The sequence below is a fragment of the Muntiacus reevesi genome, chromosome 3 (assembly GCF_963930625.1).
Source record: "Muntiacus reevesi chromosome 3, mMunRee1.1, whole genome shotgun sequence".
In the NCBI taxonomy this organism is placed as follows: domain Eukaryota; kingdom Metazoa; phylum Chordata; class Mammalia; order Artiodactyla; family Cervidae; genus Muntiacus; species Muntiacus reevesi.
In genome coordinates, this window is record NC_089251.1 from 239165543 (window position 1) to 239185371 (window position 19829).

The window sequence follows — 19829 nt, forward strand, 5'->3', positions numbered from 1 at the left end:
ATTAAATATTCAAGTTGTTTTGTTAGGGGTAAGAGGTAGCAGGCACTGGGAATAAGTTTCAGTGGAAACCTCATTAATTTAAGGCAGAACATAGAAGGGGTGGTTCTCGAAGTTCTGAATGTTGGCAAAATATTAGTAAGTATTCGTGTGAAATAGAATAAGTGTTTCTAACACTTATTCAACCATAATTTGAAAGATGTTGGTAAACTTTGCAGCTAATAACTGGGTCCAAGGTAGTCTTTTTCTACAGCTGATTTGGAAAACACAAAACCAGAACAAATATTTGTTAGGCATTAATGCAGCACTCAGTTCCTATCTGGAACTTTTCACCAGCTTGAGCCAAGGTTAATGTATCTGAAGCAATAGCAAAAGTACAAGATAATAGGAAGGTTACGCATTAAATTACGTTTATCCTTGACGTATTTTTCTTTGTACACCCTTGGAAATCTCATCTCCTATGACTTTATCTAATAACTATGTAGGTCAGTGTTTCTCAGTCCTGAGTAATGTAGGGATGAACTGCTGCAAAATTTTCTCACATTCTCTCAGTTAGGAATGAAAGCATTTTTACTAGTATTTTTTAGCACTAGTATTAGTATTTTTATTAGTATGTCACCAAAACATGTATCAATATAAGAATGGATATAAATCACCTAACTTTATGACTTTTAACCAACTACAAAAACCAACTGTATAAATGAAACACAGAAAAGCTATATAGCCAAAATAATTTGTATTAATTTAGCGGCATGGATGATGTTTTGTTGGAGTGAATACTACCACTCAAAGCCTGAGCATGGCCCTGCTGGCTAAGAGGCAGTTTTCTTAGCTTTCAATAGGCCTTTCTTATTATAAGTCACATGACAACTCAGCTTTCACCACTTTTGTATTCAAACTGCTGTGAAACTATTCATTATATACTTCTTGTGGGGTTTTTTTTTTTTTTTTTGGCTGTGATTTGTACAAACACATCAGGTGTGTATTAACTGTGTCATATTTTCTCACTATTCGACAACAATTAATATAATACTATAGACTGTCAACTTGATAACTTGACTGAAATATAAATGAAAAGGTGAGAAATGAAATCATGGGTGATACATGACTTAAGCTAGCCATCCAAATGGGCCCAAATTTTCTTGTTTTTTTAAAAGATTGTCATGGGTATGAAAACATGAAATATTCACTGAGATATTAAAAAATTCTCATTAAAAACTGAGGCCAGCTGTGACAAACACAGATCCCTACACCCCCACCCACCCACAAGGAAGCATTGGTGACCCAGCCATCAGCCAACCACTGCCAGCTCTCAGTTCCTTCAGGGTCTGCTCAGCTGCAACTGATCCCATGTGCAAGGACTGATGGAGGTAGGGGTGTTCAAACTTGGCCATTTCATTTGAGTTGAGACAACTCTGATGGGCCATATGTGCTCCAGATTCCTTGTGGACCTGGCTGAGGTTCTGTCAGCCTGTACTACAGGTCCATTTAACACACCTGATCTTGCTTTCCCCCTCTCTTCCATTAGTTATGTATGTGAGTCACTCAGTCATGCCCGACTCTTTGGGACCCCTATGGACTGCAGCCCACCAGGCTTCTCTGTCCATGGAATGCTCCAGGCAAGAATACTGAAGTGGGTTGCCATTTCCTTCTCCAGGGAATCTTTCTGACAGGGATAGAATCCGAGTCTCCTGCAATGCAGGCAAATTCTTCACTGTCTGAGCCACCACGGAAGCTGAATACCCCATACGGCACACTCCATCTTTCTGTCTCCTTCTGGAGAATCTAGCCAACAAGAGCATACAAGAGTCTCTCTGAGGACCCCCAGAGTAATGAGAATACCTCTTGTGTAGCCCTGATTCTTCTCTTGAGGTTCTAGTCTGAAAATTCAGCTTCCCACCTGCTCTTCGCATTCAACAGCTGCAAAGCTGCTGCAGAACTGATCCCTTGAGCTTGTGCCTCAGAAGAACTTGTGGTTTTTCCCCATTTTATACTTTATTTAATGGCACTACCATTATATTCTCACAGGATCAAAACTTGCGAGGCAATTTTGATTCCTCACACACCTTGCCCTGTACGCCCAGTCTATGAATTATGCTTCCTAACATGGACAGGACTTTACTCATTACGCCAGGGAGTCACTTCCCTCTCAACAAGGGATGCTAATGACAATGGAGAGCTTCATTTAGTTCCTGGGAAATCTAGTCTCTTTAACAGTCTTGAGTTTTCCTTAGACTTTAAAAAACAAAAAGCCCTCTATGTTTTTCTTAAAGGAGACACACAAACTTTAAACCCACAATCATCTACTCATTTTAGAGCACAATATATTGGTTTAAAAAGAGAAAAGTGCTTTGAGAGGATGGCAGCAAATGTCAAAGGCCTCACTTTTCCTTCTGCCTTTAAGATTTGTGTAGTACAGTCATTAAAACATTTATATTTTCTCCAGTTTAAGATAAAATACATTCAACTTTCTTTTCCTTTTTATCTTTTACATTGGAGTAAGAGTAAAGAAACCAAATTCTCATAAATGCCAAAGTAGTAATTTTATAATATGGAGATTAAAACATGTGTGAATGCTATTATGCAATTTAGAAGTCTATAAAAATGCATATTTTTTTAAAGGAGGCAACTCACTGAAAGATACTGACGTTTAAAATTGAAAGTTGTGTTGTCAGTTGAAAATGAGAAATTGAAATGTTTGTGAGGGAGAAATTGTCCGGGGAGCAGTAGAACATTTCCTGCCCATGGCTGCAGTCTTGAGGATTGGTGACGGCCATGACGAATCCAACAGCCATCACCACAGCACCAGTGGGAAGCACGACACAGGACATAATCTTATCTGAGTGTGTCCTTGGTTCTTCAGACAGTTTCAGATAACATGCCGATGGAATGATAAAAATTAAGGGAGCTGCACAGAGCACGCCCTGCAGATTGAAAACAAGAAAGAAGATAATGTTACTGAGTGGAGCCTTTCTGGGACAGTTTGGAAAAAAACACCTAGAAAATCTATCTGTCATCGTGCATGTTGCAAGTTTGACAGCTTCAGTTAAATCAAACAAAGGAAAGAAAAATAATTCCAAGAAAGACTTTCTTTTTCTGAGGGTACATTTACAGATGAGAAAAGTAAAATAATATAATGGTATATCAGGCTTAAGAAATAATAATCAGAAAATAATATAAAAAAATAAAGCAGATGGCATGACTGATTCCTGGCAAACACTTAAAAGTTCCCTCATTTTCAGTCACATCATATTTCCTTATACTCTTCATCTCAAATTGCTGTGTACCTACTCTGCCATTTTAAAACTGAGAGGTCTATTTGTCAACTGCGTGCAGATGGGGAATATTCGGAGGTGTACAGAGGGCATGCGTCTTATCTCTCCTCTCTTCGTGACCTTGTAAGAAAGTAGGCGCCTGTCTGTATGAGAAGGGAAAACTGCACCCCTCAGGGTACTTAGCATGAAATAGCATTTCTAAATCCTCTTTCAAGTAAAACTACTCACATTAACTATCCTAGAAAATTGACAGCAGAACTAAATAGCTATGACTCATCCTCTCGCCCCCACATTAGTTTATGGATAAGTCCAACCTGAGGGGGAATGTCAGATTGAAAATTACAGGGAATATTGCTATCTGTTATAAAAAAGACCACAAGTTACTGACTTCAAAGGAAAGAGGCTTTCCATTTGTGGAGGCCAAATCTGTAAGGAATTCTGCAAATGAAATAATGCTAAAATTAAGTGCATTTTAGGCAATATATTTTTCTGATTATGTTAAAATTATTTATATATTAAATAAAATATACATATTATTAAAATATATTAAATATAATCATATGACAAATGGTACTTTCTTAAGTCATAAAACACCAGCTTTTTTTTTAAACAGGCACTCAGTAAATATGGTTAGGTTAAGAATGAAAAAGAAATATTCCACAAAATATATATTTTCCAAACTTGAAAAGTTATTATGGAAATTTGTAAATATACAGAAAAGTAGAAAGAATCATATAACAAAACCCTATACACCTATCACCTATGGTTTGAAAGCTTTTTGACATTATTTTGGTAAAGTAACCCCAGGGGAAAATCATAGAAAACTGATTTTGAAATTGGATGATGTAAAAGAACAGATTATACCCTAAAATATTTTTAAAAGAAAGATTTTTTTCAGTATTACCATTTACTGAATTTACTTTGCTTTATACTAAGTGCTACTCTCATACCAAAAATATACATCATATGATTTCAAAAATACAAGTTTTTAACAAAAACAGCAAGTCAGGAGAAATATCAATTAAGAGGAACACATGAACTCAGACTAGCCAGGTAGCAGCTAAAAATTTGGGAAAGAATAGGAGGAACCACACTTCATGGAAAATATTTCTATAGTCACAGGCATAAGAATGAGAAAATACTAAGAGGTGTCATTTTCTAATTTGAAATATATGAACAACATAATTTTGCTATTCATAGTATCTGAATACAGATGAATACCTACAAAAGTACACAGCATATAAAGGATTAATTTTCATATGGCTAGAGTTAAATGAATTGTGTATTTCTTAGGCTCCATTATGACACTTGAAACTGATGTTTTTTGAATTATAAAAAATACTTAATCCATGCTTATAATAATTATCCTTTGATTTCTATGAAATAATTTTTGAAAATAAAAAATACAAACACAGGAGGGGTACCCTAGTGGCTCAGTAGTAGAGAGTCCGCCTGCCAGTGCATGAGACCTGGGTTCGATCCCTAGCTCAGATAGATCCCCTGAAGAAGGGAATGGCTACCCACTCCAGTGTTCTTGCCTGGAGAACCCCATGGACATAGGCGCCTGGCAGGCTATAGTGTGGGCTCGCAAAAGAGTCAGACACAACTTAGTGACTAAACAACAATATGCTTGTGTATGCATGCATTTGTGATTACGTGCACGTGTGTGTGTGTCTACGTGTGTGTAGAGAAAGAGTGATAAAAGGCCGTTCATAGGAACACATGAAGCAACTTCATCAAGAACTGTGGAGTGTGAAAGTGCTATCCGGATGGAAACTGCAACCAGCTGCGGCTCAGAAGCTGTCATCAGTCAGCATTTTGGGACTCTTCCAAACCTAACTTGCTGGGCAGCACAAAGCAATGGGTGTTCTGTTTATGTCATAATTCTTAAAGGTTGAGAAAGTAGCAATTAGTGGGAAAACTTTATAGCTGATGTTTGTACTGGAAGAAGTCCAGTTGAGTATCTTGTCTAGATAGCAGTTACTTCCCTAATATTTGAAAGCTCCGTCTTGGTAGAGATTGTTGCTAGGACCCAAGATTATCAGTAAAATGATAAAAACATCTGCTCTAGTCCCTACAAACTGTGTGTATGTGTGTGCTCAGTTGCTCAGTTGTGTCTGACTCCTCACGACCCCATGGACTGTAGCCCGCCAGGCTCCTCTGTCCGTGGGATTTTCCAAGCAACAGTACTGGGCTGGGTTGCCATTTCCTCCTCCAGGGGATCTTCCCAACCCAGGGATCAAACCTACATCTCCTGTGTCTCCTGCATTGGCAGGAAGATTCTTTACCACTGAGCCACCTGGGAAGCCCATTCCCTATAAATTAGTCCAACTAATTTCATCTATCTAATATAGCCTTGTCATAGGATACACCATTGGCTTAGTAATAATTTTTGAAATTTCCTGACACCACATAAATGCTGTAACTGTTTATCAAGAGACAAGAAAATATATAGCCTGTTTATAAAAGGGGAAAGCACTATCCTTTGATAAAAAACACTACTGATGCCAGGGCATTTTGCAGTTTGCAGGTGGGAAATAACAGAGGGTGTTGATTATTTTTACTGGCAGTACAGATTAGAAAAGTATTTGAATTCTCCTACCTGAACAGAAACCTCTCACCTGATGCAAGGAGGCTGAAAACTAAAGAAAAGAGTGCTTAAACATCCTTAAAATTTCTATTTTGTAATCAGTCTGGACTCATGAAACATGTTCCTATGCCTTAAAGAGAAATTCTAGCTCAGAGGTCTTCGGCAGCTTGGACTACAGCCCGCTCAGCCTGTGTGCGCTTGCTGGGTAAGAGGTTTGCTTTCTTCCCTCCACTGTACGCCGCACACTGCTTGTTGGGCTGGTTAGCCTGGCCACAGGCACCAGCTGCTTCATCTTTTCTCTTTGTTCTGCTGCAAGTAGAAACCCAGAGGACCCAATTACTGCAGACGCCTCCTTTCTCTAACAGCAACACTAGTGCCAAGATGTTGGATTCTTATTAACAAGAATGGAACTTATTTTGTTTCTAAAATGAATCCTTTAAAATTGAGGGTGCATTTGCCTTGGAAAATAAGTCATTTTGTTCTACTGCCATGAAAACAATAAAATAAAAGGAAACTAAGTTCTAAATGGGGTTTTGCTTTTTCTTAAATAGCTAATGTAAGCCTGGATAATTTTATTCTATATTATTTTAGTTATACTAAGTAATATCATTTCCTTAACTTTGCAAATTGAAGGTCTGATTCTTTTATATCATCACCTGTAAAGATCCTTCTCTATTTAATGATGATTCAGAAGTCACAATAGGAAAATAATTTCTAAGGTACTACCTTATTAACTAAGGTAAAGGCTATTAGCTAAACATTATCAGCTTAGATGAACAACTTTTAATTTCATTTTTTTGTATTTAACACTTTACTAAAGTCTATCTATGTATATTCTGAATTACTCTTAACCTCACTTACAGGTAAACTCAATGCATAGATTTTTAACTTAAAAAATGGAAGGAGACATGAATACATTTATTTTGCATGATTTAAAGCCTTATACATAGTAAATCTCTGACTAGCATAATGATTAAAAACATGGGCAGCAGGGTTTGAAAGCTTGTGTTCACTTTCTACCACTTAAAACTAGTGTGACCTATTTAAGTGTCTACTGACAGATGAATGAATAAAGAAGATATGGTATATGTACACACACACATATATACACTGGAATACTACTCAGTCAAAAAAGAATGAAATTCTGCCATCTCCAGCAATGTGGATGGACCAAGAGAACATTATGATTAGTGAAGTAAGTCAGACAGACAAATGCTATATCATCACTTATAGGTAGAATCTAAAAAACAAAACAAACTAGTGAATATAACAAAAAAGAAACAAACTCACAGATATAGAGAACAAACTAGTGGCTACAGTGGAGAGGGAGTAAGGTAGGAGGATAGGATAAGGGAAGGAGATGAGAGATATGAACTGCTATGTATAAGATAGATGGGCTACAAGGATGTATTGTATAGCATAGGAAAATATAGCTATTGCTTCATATTAATAATAACTTTAAATGGAGTATAATCTATAAAAATATTGAATCACTAAGTTGTACGCCTGAAAGTAATATAATGTTCTAAATCAACTATGCGTGAGTGGGTACTAAGTTGCTTCAGTCATGTCCAACTCTTTGAGACTCCATGGACTGTAACCCTCCTGGTTCCTCTGGCCATGGGATTCTCCAGACAAGAATACTGGAGTGGGCTGCCATGCCCTCCTCCAGAGGATCTTCCTGACCCAGGAATCGGACTCGTGCCTCTTCTGTCTTCTGCATTGGCAGGTGGGTTCTTTACCACTGGGGCCACCTGGGAAGCCCACATAGATCAACTATACTTCAATTAAAAAAAACCCAGTGTGGCCTGTTAATGGTGTCAATCGTTCTGTGCCTCAGTATCTTCATGTGTGAAATTTATATAGATTAATGATGATAATGTACGCAAAACACTTGACTCAGAGTAAATGCTCCCTACGTGTTAGCTCACACTGTTGTTTGGAGGGGAAACATCACATGCGTTAGTTGCTTCTAAAGTGCTTGTGACCTGCTGCTTGATCTGATGTTGTAAAACATAACAAATACCCACAAAAGACCTGACTGGGACATTGCACTTACAAAAAGACTTTCACTGATTAAAAAAATACACACTCAGATGGTCTGGAAGTGAATGAAGATCTCAGATTTCTTAAAACTAGCGTAATTGAGTTCTTAGATCATGACAATTTGGCACTCTTCTTAAATGTCTATATAGCCAGGTTTTTCTTTTTTTTAAAAAAAATCTAAGGATCTAGAATCATGTTTTAAATTTTTAAAAATAGTCCTCAAACTCAGTTCAGATCTTGACTTCATCACAGATATTCCTGAAATATTATTATTTTATTACAACACCAGAATTCTGTCTTAACCACAAAAAATTTAAACATAGGCACAACTGGGAATATTTAATGTGATTGTGTTCAGTTTCTCAGTCATTTCTGACTCTTTGCAACCCCATGGACTGTATCCCACCATTATGTGCTTATAATTTTGTTGTGCCAAGTGTCAGGGAGATTTGGAATTAATAGAAAGTAATGGTCAAATTTACATAAATATATCATTTCTGAAAAATAAGCCATATGTATATGCTTGGTTAACTTAAAGGGAACAAAAACTGTTAGGCTATCAAAATAGAGAGTAGTAAGGCAGTTGATAAACATAGTTCTCTCATATCACAATCCTACAATATTCAAACAAACATGCGACCCCAAATGAGACATTTCACAAAACAGGCAATAACAGAGCTGGGAATTGCGCTGATTATCTCCTCAGCATAATTAAAGGATTACTATTACTGTCAGCCCCAACAATTTTTTGTAACACTTAATTGCTTGATGCCACAACTAGAGAATGGACTTCCCAGGTGGCTCAGTGTTGAAGAATCCACCTGTCAATGCAGGAGATGCAGGAGATGCGGGCTCAGTCCCTGGGTTGGGAAGATCCCCTGGAGTAGGAGATGGCAATCCAGTCCAGTATTCTTCACTGGGAAATCCCATGGACAGAGGAGCCGGGTGGGCTATAGCCCGTAGGTCACAAAGAGTCAGATGGGACTGGTCATGCACACTAAAGAATGCCTTCTGTGTCCAGGAGCATTTGTAGACATAGGTCCTCCACTGTGCTCCCAATGGACAGTGGCCCATGCAGTAATTTGAGTGCCGTGTTCTTAGCACTGTGCTGTATGTACTGTGGGAGATGAAGAAGGCAATTAAGTACCATTCTTGTCTCCAAAGAACTTTACTTTGATAGTAAAAGCAAGCTTACGGACAGTCCAGACCATACATGACATAAGGTAGTACTTAAATTAAGTTATGTTTAGGTTGCAGTCATCCATTTACATAGATCAAGGTTGGAACATGAAATGACTTTCAGTGAACCTATTAGCTTTTAGCCTATGCAAAATCAGGAAGTAGGTAAAAGTTACCTTGGATAATTGTCCATGTTTCCTATGAACTTCTTTTCCACTGCTGGTGGAACAGATGTTTCCCCAGTCATCTGAAGGTTGGGGGAGTTGCCTGCTCTCTGCTTTCCACATGATCTGATACAGGAAGACTCCCAACAGTGTGTTCCTGGCTGAATCTTCCACTACCTTTGTCTGGGATTTCAAATCCAAATGGCACCTGGAAGGAATATTACCTTCACCTCCCCCTTAACTCTCAATGAAGTGAGTAAAAGATAACTTGACATTCTATCTATAAAAGCCCACCCTCCCAGTGGGACATGATTGATCAATGCTAAGTGGTGTGGTTCTGAGTAGAAATTCCAGAAGAATAGTAGAAGGGGAAGAGGAAAGACTCTAAAGCAGGAGAATCATTCATGTTTCACCAAATGATCTCATTATCCTACTTCCACAAAGTAGAATCAAGGAGTCACTTTTTTTTTGGTCACTTTTAAAAATTGAAATACATGTAATTAGCCTCCAACTAATAAAAATAAATGAAAAAAAAATTGAAATACAGTTGACATATGATATTATGTGAGTTTTAGTTGCACTAAATAGTGATTTAACATTTACATACATAATGAAATGAACATCAGAACAACCCTAAGAACAATCTGTCCCCATACAAATTATTACAATATTATAGATATTCCTTATGCTGTATATTACATACACATGACTTATTTATCATATAACTGGAAATTTGTATCTCAGTTTCCTTGACCAATTTCACCCCTGCCCCTCCTCTCTGTATGTCATTTGTTCTCTGTATCTATGAGTCTGTTTCCATTTTGTTCTGTTTAATCTCTTCTAGATTCCACATATTGATTTAAGTAAGACAATACAGTATTTGTCTTTCTCTGTGTGACTTATTTCACTTTAGCATAATATCCTCAGTATCCAACCATGATGCTACAAATGGAAAGATTTTATTTTTTATGCCTGAGTAGTGTTTTATTGTATATACATACCACATATTCTTTATTCATTCGTCTCTTGATGGACACTTAGGTTGCTTCTGTATCTTGGCTGTTGTTGTCAAGAACTTCACAGTACATACACATTTCCAAATTAGTGTTTCTGTATTCTTTGGATAAATCCCCAGAAGAGGAATTGCTGGGTCCCCAGAAGTCATTCTTGATGCGCCCCTCTATCACCCTGACCTCCCAATTGAATTGGTTACCAAATTCTGTCAATCTTTTCTAAAAAGTGTCTTTTAGGAGTCCACCAACATCCTTTTCTTTTCTTTTCTTCACTGCCTATATAGTAGCTGAACTTTTAAGTTTCCTTGTGAGATTGTAAGCTCCACGGAAGCACAGATCCTTTCTGATTTCCTCCCATCCTTGTATCTCTGCTTTTGTGGCATACTGTATCACTGACCCTTGAATAACATGGGAATTAGGGGGTTACTGAGCAGTTGGAAGCTCATATATAACATATATATTTCTGCATACTCTGTTTCTCCATATCTGCAGGTCAACCAACTGAGGTTCATGTAGTGCATATTTATCGAAAAGTATCTGTGTAAAAGTAAATTCCATATTTCAAACCCATGTTGTTCAAAGATCAATTGTAATTATTTAATATATATCTGATCAACAAATAAACATATTAAAGCTGCACTAGACTTTAAATCTTTGTAAGATTTGGAGAGAAATGAAAGAAAAAAATAATTACAAGAAAGAATAAACATAAGCCAAAGGATAAAAGACAGAATTAATATGGATTACTCATAGGTCAAAAATAAGATCAACTAGAGCTGTGGGTATATTTTGGGAAGTTAATGGTAAATAACTTTCCATAGATAGCTTGGGGTCAGATGATAAAGGCAACAAATTTTATGCTTGTTGAGAGAAAAGTAGAGTTTTTAAACAGGATGGTGATAAATTGGAAGCAGAACTTAAGTATGTGCTAGTTGAAGCAAAACCCCAATATTAATTCAAATGTGATATGATGAGGACATAGATTTGGAAATCAGCAGTAGAGATTACAAAGGAGATGAGAGAGAGAGAGAGAGAGAGAAATACTTAAAGAAAATGTGCCAGGGTAAGTGAATGTGGGGTGTGGATATAACTTCCTTCATTACATATTTTAATGAGTTTCTCTAGACCTGTCTTTACTCTGCAAAGGAATTTCCCCTAGATTTGTTTAGTTTATGGTTATTTTCAATTATCTATGCCCTATAGAAAATAAAATATGGAAAAACTGCTTAAACTAGTATTTCAGTTCCAGCACTACTGACATTTCGGACTGCATAATTCTTTGTGGTAAGGGTTGCCCTGCACATTGTGAGATGCTGTCCTCTACCCACTAGTTACCACTAGCATCAGCCTACCCAGTTGTGGCAACTAAAAGCATCTGTAGACACTGCTAAGTGTCCTCTGGGGGTGGGGATAGAAGGGCATTTCCCCCAGTGAAGAACCACTGCTCTAAAAATATAGAGTCCTGAAAACCACATAATATCATCCATACAAATATTTACTGTAATATAACAAGCACATTTTCATTCCAATTCAGAAAATGACACCTTTATTAAGGAAAAATACGTCTCATGTTAAATGCAAACATAACTTTAAAAGAGATTTTTATAATCTTCAAATGTACTTACATTGAGCTCTAAAACTATTCCAAGGCAATCAATCAGCAGTGACACGAGTGTGGCCACAGTGATGATAACCACAGTTATGATAATGTGGAAAACTGATGAAAGATCCCCACCAAAAAACACATTGGCAATTACCTGCCAAATATAAACAGATTATTTAGAGAGGGACTCTCAGAGCAGTGCAGGAGATTTAAAAGAGAATTTTATATTATAGTAGTTGGGACTATATAAAATTCAGTAAGGCAATCAATCAAATCTTAAGTCATATGAATGAATGTTGTATCTTTTCCAAACTATTTACACACAGACAAACACACACATCAATAACAAGTATTCTTTGTTGAACCGTTAAACAGGCAGTGGCTTACATTCCAGACTCAGAACATGGCATACTACTGAGGGAACAAACATATTTCTGAAGTGTAAGAGAGACCTTGAGAAGTTACCTTATTCTTCTTCCTTGAGTCCAATAAAGTTACCATTAACACAAACTACAGATGCTATTTAGATTATCTGGAGGACCTCTAAGGAAAGAGTTAGCATGATATATTTTAATAATAATGCATGTTTAATATCCTTTACTAACAGGAAACTAACTTCATATAATCTAAATCCTATCTAGTACAAGTTAAGTCTATTTTATCTTGCTTTTCCTTAGCAAAAATGGAGAAGAGTTGATTACCATTTTCCACTGATACTCAGATTAGGAAATCACTCAACAGTTACCTATTTGTGTGTGTGCTAACTTGCTTTAGTCGTGTCCGACTCTTTGAGACCCCATGGACTGTAGCCCACCAGGCTCCTCTGTCCATGGGATTCCCCAGGCAAGAAAGCTGGAGTGGGTTGTCATGCCCTCCTCCAGGGGACCTTCCTGACCTGAGGATCAAACCTGTGTCTCTTACATCTCCTGACCTGGCATGCAGGTTCTTCAACACTATCACCACCTGGTAAGCCCAGTTACCTATTTAATACCTATTTAATGTGTCCTACACTGTATAATACTAAGAGAAAATGTCTAGGAGATGATTCCTATTCTGAGGAATTAACATCCTAATTAGAGAGATTCAAACAATCCAGTGAAACAAATAGTAATCAATTTTTGACAGGACAGAAAAAAAATCAAATATAATTTAGAACTAGACAGTGCCACCCAAGATGGATGGGTCATAGTGGAGAGGTCTGACAGAATGTGGTCCACTGGAGATGGGAATGGCAAACCACTTCAGTACTCTTGCCTTGAGAACCCCATGAACAGTATGAAAAGGCAAAATGATAGGACACTGAAAGAGGAACTCCCCAGGTCAGTAGGTGCCCAATATGCTAATGGAGATCAGTGAAGAAATAACTCCAGAAAGAATGAAGGGTTGGAGCCAAAGCAAAAACAACACCCAGTTGTGGATGGGACTGGTGATAGAAACAAGGTCCAGTGCTGTAAAGAGCAATATTGCATAGGAACCTGAAATGTTAGGTCCATGAATCATGGCAAATTGAAAGTGGTCAACAGGAGATGGCAAGGGTGAATGTTGACATTCTAGGAATCAGCAAACTAAAATGGACTGGAATGGGTGAATTTAACTCAGATGACCATTATATCTACTACTGCTGGCAAGAATCCCTTAGAAGAAATGGAGTAGCCATTATAGTCAACAAAATGCAGTATTTGGATGAAATCTCAAAAACGACAGGAAGATCACTGTTCGTTTCCAAGGCAAGCCATTCAATATCACGGTAATCCAAGCCTATGCCCTGACCAGAAATGCTGAAGAAGCTGAAGTTGAACAGTTCTATGTAGACCTACAAAACCTTTTAGAACTAATACCCAAAAAAGATGTCCCTTTCATTATAGGAGACTAGAATACAAAAGCAGGAAGTAAAGATATACCTGGAGTAACAGGCAAATTTGGCCTTGGAGTACAGAATGAAGCAGGGCAAAGGCTAATAGAGTTTTGCCAAGAGAACACACTGGTCACAGCAAACACCGTCTTCCAACAACACAAGAGAAGACCCTACACATGGACATCACCAGATGGTCAATGCTGAAATCAGATTGATTATATTCTTTGTAGCCAAAGATGGAGAAGCTCTATACAGTCAGCAAAAACAAGACCGGGAGCTGACTGTGGCTCAGATCATGAACTCCTTATTGCCAAATTCAGACTGAAATTGAAGAAAGTAGGGAAAACCACTAGACCTTTCCGGTATGACCTAAATCAAATCCCTTATGATTATACAGTGGAAGTGAGAAATAGATTTAAGGGACTAGATCTGATAGAGTGCCTGATGAACTATGGACGGAGGTTCATGACATTGTACAGGAGACAGGGATCAAGACCATCCCCAAGTAAAAGAAATGCAAAAAAGCAAAATAGCTGTCTGCAGAGGCCTTACAAATAGCTGTGAAAAGAAGAGAAGCAAAAGCAAAGGCGAAAAGGAAAGATATTCCCATATGAATGCAGAGCTCCAAAGAATAGCGAGGAGAGATAAGAAAGCCTTCCTCAGCAATCAATGTAAAGAAATAGAGGAAAACAATAGAATGGGAAAGACTAGAGATCTCTTCAAGAAAATTAGAGATACCAAGGGAACATTTCATGCAAAGATGGGTTCGATAAAGGACAGAAATGGTATGGACCTAATAGAAGCAGAAGACATTAAGATGTGGCAAGAATACACAGAAGAACTGTACAAAAAAGATCTTCACGACCCAGATAAACATGATGGTATGATCACTCACCTAGAGCCAGATATACTAGAATGTGAATTCAAGTGGACCTTAGGAAGCATCATTATGAACAAAGCTAGTGGAGGTGATGGAATACAAGTTGAGCTATTTCAAATCCTGAAAGATGACGCTGTGAAAATGCTGCACTCAATATGCCAGCAATTTGGAAAACTCATCAGTGGCCACAGGACTGGAAAAGGTCAGTTTTCATTCCAATCCCAAAGAAAGGCAATGCCAAAGAGTGCTCAAACTACTGCACAATTGCAGTCATCTCACACACTAGTAAAGTAAGGCTCAAAATTCTCCAAGCCACGCTTCAGCAATACATGAATCATGAACTTCCAGATGTTCAAGCTGGTTTTAGAAAAGGCAGAGGAACCAGAGATCAAACTGCCAACATTTGCTGGATCATAGAGAAAGCAAGAGAGTTCCAGAAAAACATCTATTTCTGCCTTACTGACTATGCCAAAGCCTTTGACTGTGTGGATCACAATGAACTGTGGAAAATTCTGAAAGAGATGGGAATATCAGACCACCTGACCTGCCTCTTAAGAAACCTGTATGCAGGTCAGGAAGCAACAGTTAGAACTGGACATGGAACAACAGACTGGTTCCAAATAGGAAAAGGAGTACATCAAGGCTGTATGTTGTCACCCTGCTTATTTAACTTGTATGCAGAGTACATCATAAGAAACGCTGGGCTGGAAGAAGCACAAGCTGGAATCAAGATTGCCAGGAGAAATATCAATAACCTCAGACAATGCAGGTGACACCACCCTTATGGCAGAACGTGAAGAACTAAACAGCCTCTTGATGAAAGTGAAAGAGGAGAGTTAAAAAGTTGGCTTAAAGCTCAACATTCAGAAACCTAAGATCATGTCATTTGGTCCCATCACTTCATGGCAAATCGATGTGGAAACAGTGGAAACAGTGGCTGACTATTTTTTTGGGCTCCAAAATCACTGCAGATGGTGACTGCAGCCTTGAAATTAAAAGACGCTTACTCCTTGGAAGGAAAGTTATGACCAACCTAGACAGCATATTAAAAAGCAGAGACATTACTTTGTCAACAAAGGTCTATCTAGTCAAGGCTATGGTTTTTCCAGTATTCATATATGGATGTGAGAGTCAAACTATAAAGAAAGCTGAGCACCAAAGAATTGATGCTTTTGAACTGTGGTGTTGGAGAAGACTGTTGAGAGCCCCTTGGATTGCAAGGAGATCCAATCAGTCCATGGAAAGGAGATCAGTCCTGGGTGTTCATTGGAAGGACTGATGTTGAAGCTGAAGAGCTGACTCATTTGAAAAGTCCCTGATGTTGGGAAAGACTGGGGGCAGGAGAAGGGGACGACAGAGGATGAGATAGTTAGATGGTATCACCGACTAATGGACATAAGTTTGGGTAAACTCCAGGAGTTGGTGATGGACAGGGAGGCCTGGCATGGTGCAATTCATGGGGTTGCAGAGAGTCGGACACTGAGCAAGTGAACTGAACTGAACTTAGCTATCTAGTTCTGTCTCCATGTGAGTAACTGGCTTTATCGTATTCCTGAAATGTCCTCGTCTTACTTTGGCTTGAGGAAGAGCTTGAAACACAGATGGGATTTACAGCAGAATTATAGACCAAGGCAAGAGTGTGAAAAAGAGCAAAGAGAATAGGAAAGATACATATGGGGGGCAAGGAGGAGACAGTCTAAACAGGGTGGTAACTGCAAAAGAACCACGAGAAAAGAGTCGGAAATGGTAGGACTGGATCAGATGCTGGGGACCTTAAGGAAGTCAATTCCCCAAGCTGTGATAAGTAACATTTCTAGGTAAGTAACAGTGCCCCATTGAGTGGATACTGACATAACTGCTAATAATTAAATGGGGATACTAATCACTGTGCTTCCCTGATAGCTCAGTTGGTAAAGAATCCGCCCACAATGCAGGAGACCCTGGTTTGATTCCTAGCTTGGGATGATCTGCTGGAGAAGGGATAGGCTACCCACTTCAGTATGCTTGGACTTCCCTTGGGGCTCAGCTGGTAAAGAATCTGCCCACAGTGTGGGAGACCTGGGTTCAGTCTCTGGGTTGGGAAGATCCCCTGGAGAAGGAAAAGGCTACCCACTCCAATTCCATGGACTCTCTAGTTCATGGGGTCACAAAGAGTTGGACACGACTGAGTGACTTTCACTTTCACTAATCACTTTTACTCATTTTGGTTTTTGGTAATTGGTAATGTCCTTCCAAATATTATCTCATTTTGAGTGCATTCTTAATGATGACGTTCACTCAGTGGGGCAAACTAGTGCAGATATTTATTAGGGGTAGACTGGTTTTGTGTCATCCTTGGACATGGCCAGCTACTTTACCTGTGAGTAGAAATCACTTTGATTATATTAATGCCAATCGTATATTTGTGTGTGCATGTGTGTGTGTGTGTGTGTGTGTGTGTGTGTGTGTGTGTGTGCACATGCAGAAACGAGAGAAAGAAAAAGGAAGTGAATGGGTGAGGAATATACAAAGTTCCTCTGCCCACTATCTGCTACCGTGGCAGAGATCTTGATTTAGTTCTGTCTTCCTGTCAGGGCAGCTAGAAAGGAAACACAAGTCTCAAGCACTGAAGACATAAGCTGTGCAGGTGCAATGACTCAGAAGTCCATGAGCAGCTCACCAGAAACCACATGAGAATATACCATCTGTCACTGCTGATCTAGAGATCAGATGTGAACCTAAAGTACTGGGTGGAAACTAAAATAAAACCATTTCCTGCATCCAACAATAGTTAGCTCTTTGATTTAAAATTATTCATCAAGTTCAATCTACTGTTCCCTGTATTCAAGGAGGTGAGCTGGTCTGTGGGTTATATATTTGTAAGTGAGGACAAATGCTAACTGTAAGGGACACACATCGTGCTGACCATGTCTTCACTCCGTTTCCCTGTGCTGTTCCTTACACAGAATCAGCATAAGGCAAGCACTGGTCTGCCTCTAGAAGCCTGCCCATCAGTTAGTGTATCTGAAGCTTTGCACGCATTTCACTTCACACATTAGATCCATTGACAGTGTACTGTGTAAACAGCCTCTAGGAATAGATCCTAAGACTAAGCCTTTTCAGTGGGATTCCTGAAAGAACCACTATGAAACAGGATCATGTTTTTCTGCTAAATGGTACAGTGGATTTTTAGCTTACTGTATAAGGGATTCCTGACAAAGCCACATTATCCAACTTTCTGCAAAAGGAATCAGTTCTCTTTTACTTAATCTTCCTCTACGAATCCAGGTAGATGATATAATATAACTTGGAGATGACTTTATAAGTGAAATATATCAATATACAGATATAGGTAAAAATTCATAACAAAATTTATAAATTTATGCATAAATACATGCTTGTTTTATATTTATATAAAATATTTATAAACTTAGTAAATATATACATAAAATTATCTCTAAAACTTATGGTTTAGAATAAATTTTAAGTTTTCATGAAAGATAAAATATTTTAGTCTTTTAAAAGATAATACAATTGATCATATCTGTCCTATGGTGCTTTTAATACATGTTGACTTATAAAACATTTTAGCCAAAAGACAATTTTGTAAAACATGTTTTAAACCTTAGTGCTTAATTTGTTTGTAAGAATGAGTAAAAGAAAATCTTGGTTTGACTCTATTAAAGGCTGACATTCATTTTGGAATGCAGTTGTATAAATATTTATGTTTATGCTAATATAAACTAAACCACCAAACATGATTTTCAAAACCAACTTTTGAAAAAACATCTCATAAACATTTGAATATGAATTATCTTTAAACTGATTAAAAGAGAAAATTTCATGAATTATATTTCTTGTCATGCACTTGGGAATTTGCAGAATCAAATGATTTATAAATTGTACTAAATTAATGCAGTAGAGAAATGACCTAGCTGAAGTTTTAAAAGAGACTGTGCTTACCTCTCTAGTCACAAAGCATTCAATTGGGTATGTCAAAATGACAGTGACTCCATAACAAAACCTCCCAAATGTTACCAAGTCATCATTTCTGCAATAATTTTCAAACAAGTCTCCTAGAGAACAATATAAAATAGATTTACTTAATAGATACTGGATATTTGAGATAAATACCTAATAAATGAGATAATTGTATATTTATTGTATAAGTAAAGGTATATAAACATCCTCTAATTAATACAACAGACAGTTAAGTCTAAATATAAATTTTACATTCAAAAGCTACATAATTACTGCTGGGTATTAAAACTAGCACATGCTCCACTTGAAAGAAAATTTATCACTAATGCTTTTTCTCTTACTCTCATTGTTTGTTTTCAGAAGATTAGCCTTAAATTTGTATCAACGTCTGAAAAATACTTTTATCCATTGTCTTCTTATACCAGAATCAACTCCCTAAATTCTTGTGTACTGGTTTTATAAACTTGCTTCTGGTCTTTGTTTCTAGTAAGTAAGTGACTTCATTATTAAAAAAAAAAAAAAAAAGTCTGTTAAAATAAACAAATTTCCTTTTGAAATGTTATTCTTAGATCAAGGACAATCCTGAAAGGAACAGTAGACTAGTACATGTAAGGAGCTGAATTTCCTGTATATCACTCTATAGAGTTTAATCACAAACCCAGGGCTACAGCAAGGAATTCTAAACACACACTACCTTTCATGGTGTCTGATGAGTCCAAGTATAAATGCGCTGACTGAAAACGGTGAAAATATGGTTAGTTCCCAGGCAAAGTATTATATTTAATTAGTTCCAAACTAAATGATGGACCATATATACCTTGGAACCAATTCTTATTTAGAGACTATTTTCTTAGACACATGTGAAGAAATACAGGATCTAATGAGAGCACAGATCATGTCAACGAAAAGTTTCCCAATATAGAAACAAATATTTGGGGTTATTTATTTCCTAAATAAAATACTTACATTTTAAAACGTTTGTCACAGTTTTCAATTAAACTGAATAGAAAATTAGATAAAAGTCACACACTACCACACTGTTTATATATTTAAAAAATTAATAATAATCCTCTGTATACTTCTCTTTCATTAAAAGATTGAATGACTTGCTTCTTCCCAAGACTTCTTTAAATCTTATTTTCCCCACCTTCCTTTTAACTGGAGTAAATGTACATAAATTTCTAGTGTCCCTTTTGGGCAGAAGGAGATTAAATCACAAAGCAAGATTGGCAGTCGTGGTTAGTTCAAGGTTGACAGAAAAGATTCC

General features: G+C 37.5%; 1 protein-coding gene across 1 annotated transcript in view; it reads right to left on the bottom strand.

The window, feature by feature from the left end:
• Positions 1-2156: 2156 nt before the first annotated feature.
• The window catches only part of SLC38A11 (solute carrier family 38 member 11), a 56381-nt gene continuing 38708 nt past the window's right edge, over positions 2157-19829 (bottom strand). The window contains exons 11-13 of the mRNA XM_065931672.1: positions 18545-18657; positions 11890-12021; positions 2157-2921 (exon numbers count right to left, since the gene is read on the bottom strand). Of these exons, the coding sequence (XP_065787744.1) occupies positions 2628-2921; positions 11890-12021; positions 18545-18657 (539 nt within the window). The 3' untranslated portion in view covers positions 2157-2627. The remainder of the gene's footprint in view (positions 2922-11889; positions 12022-18544; positions 18658-19829) is intronic.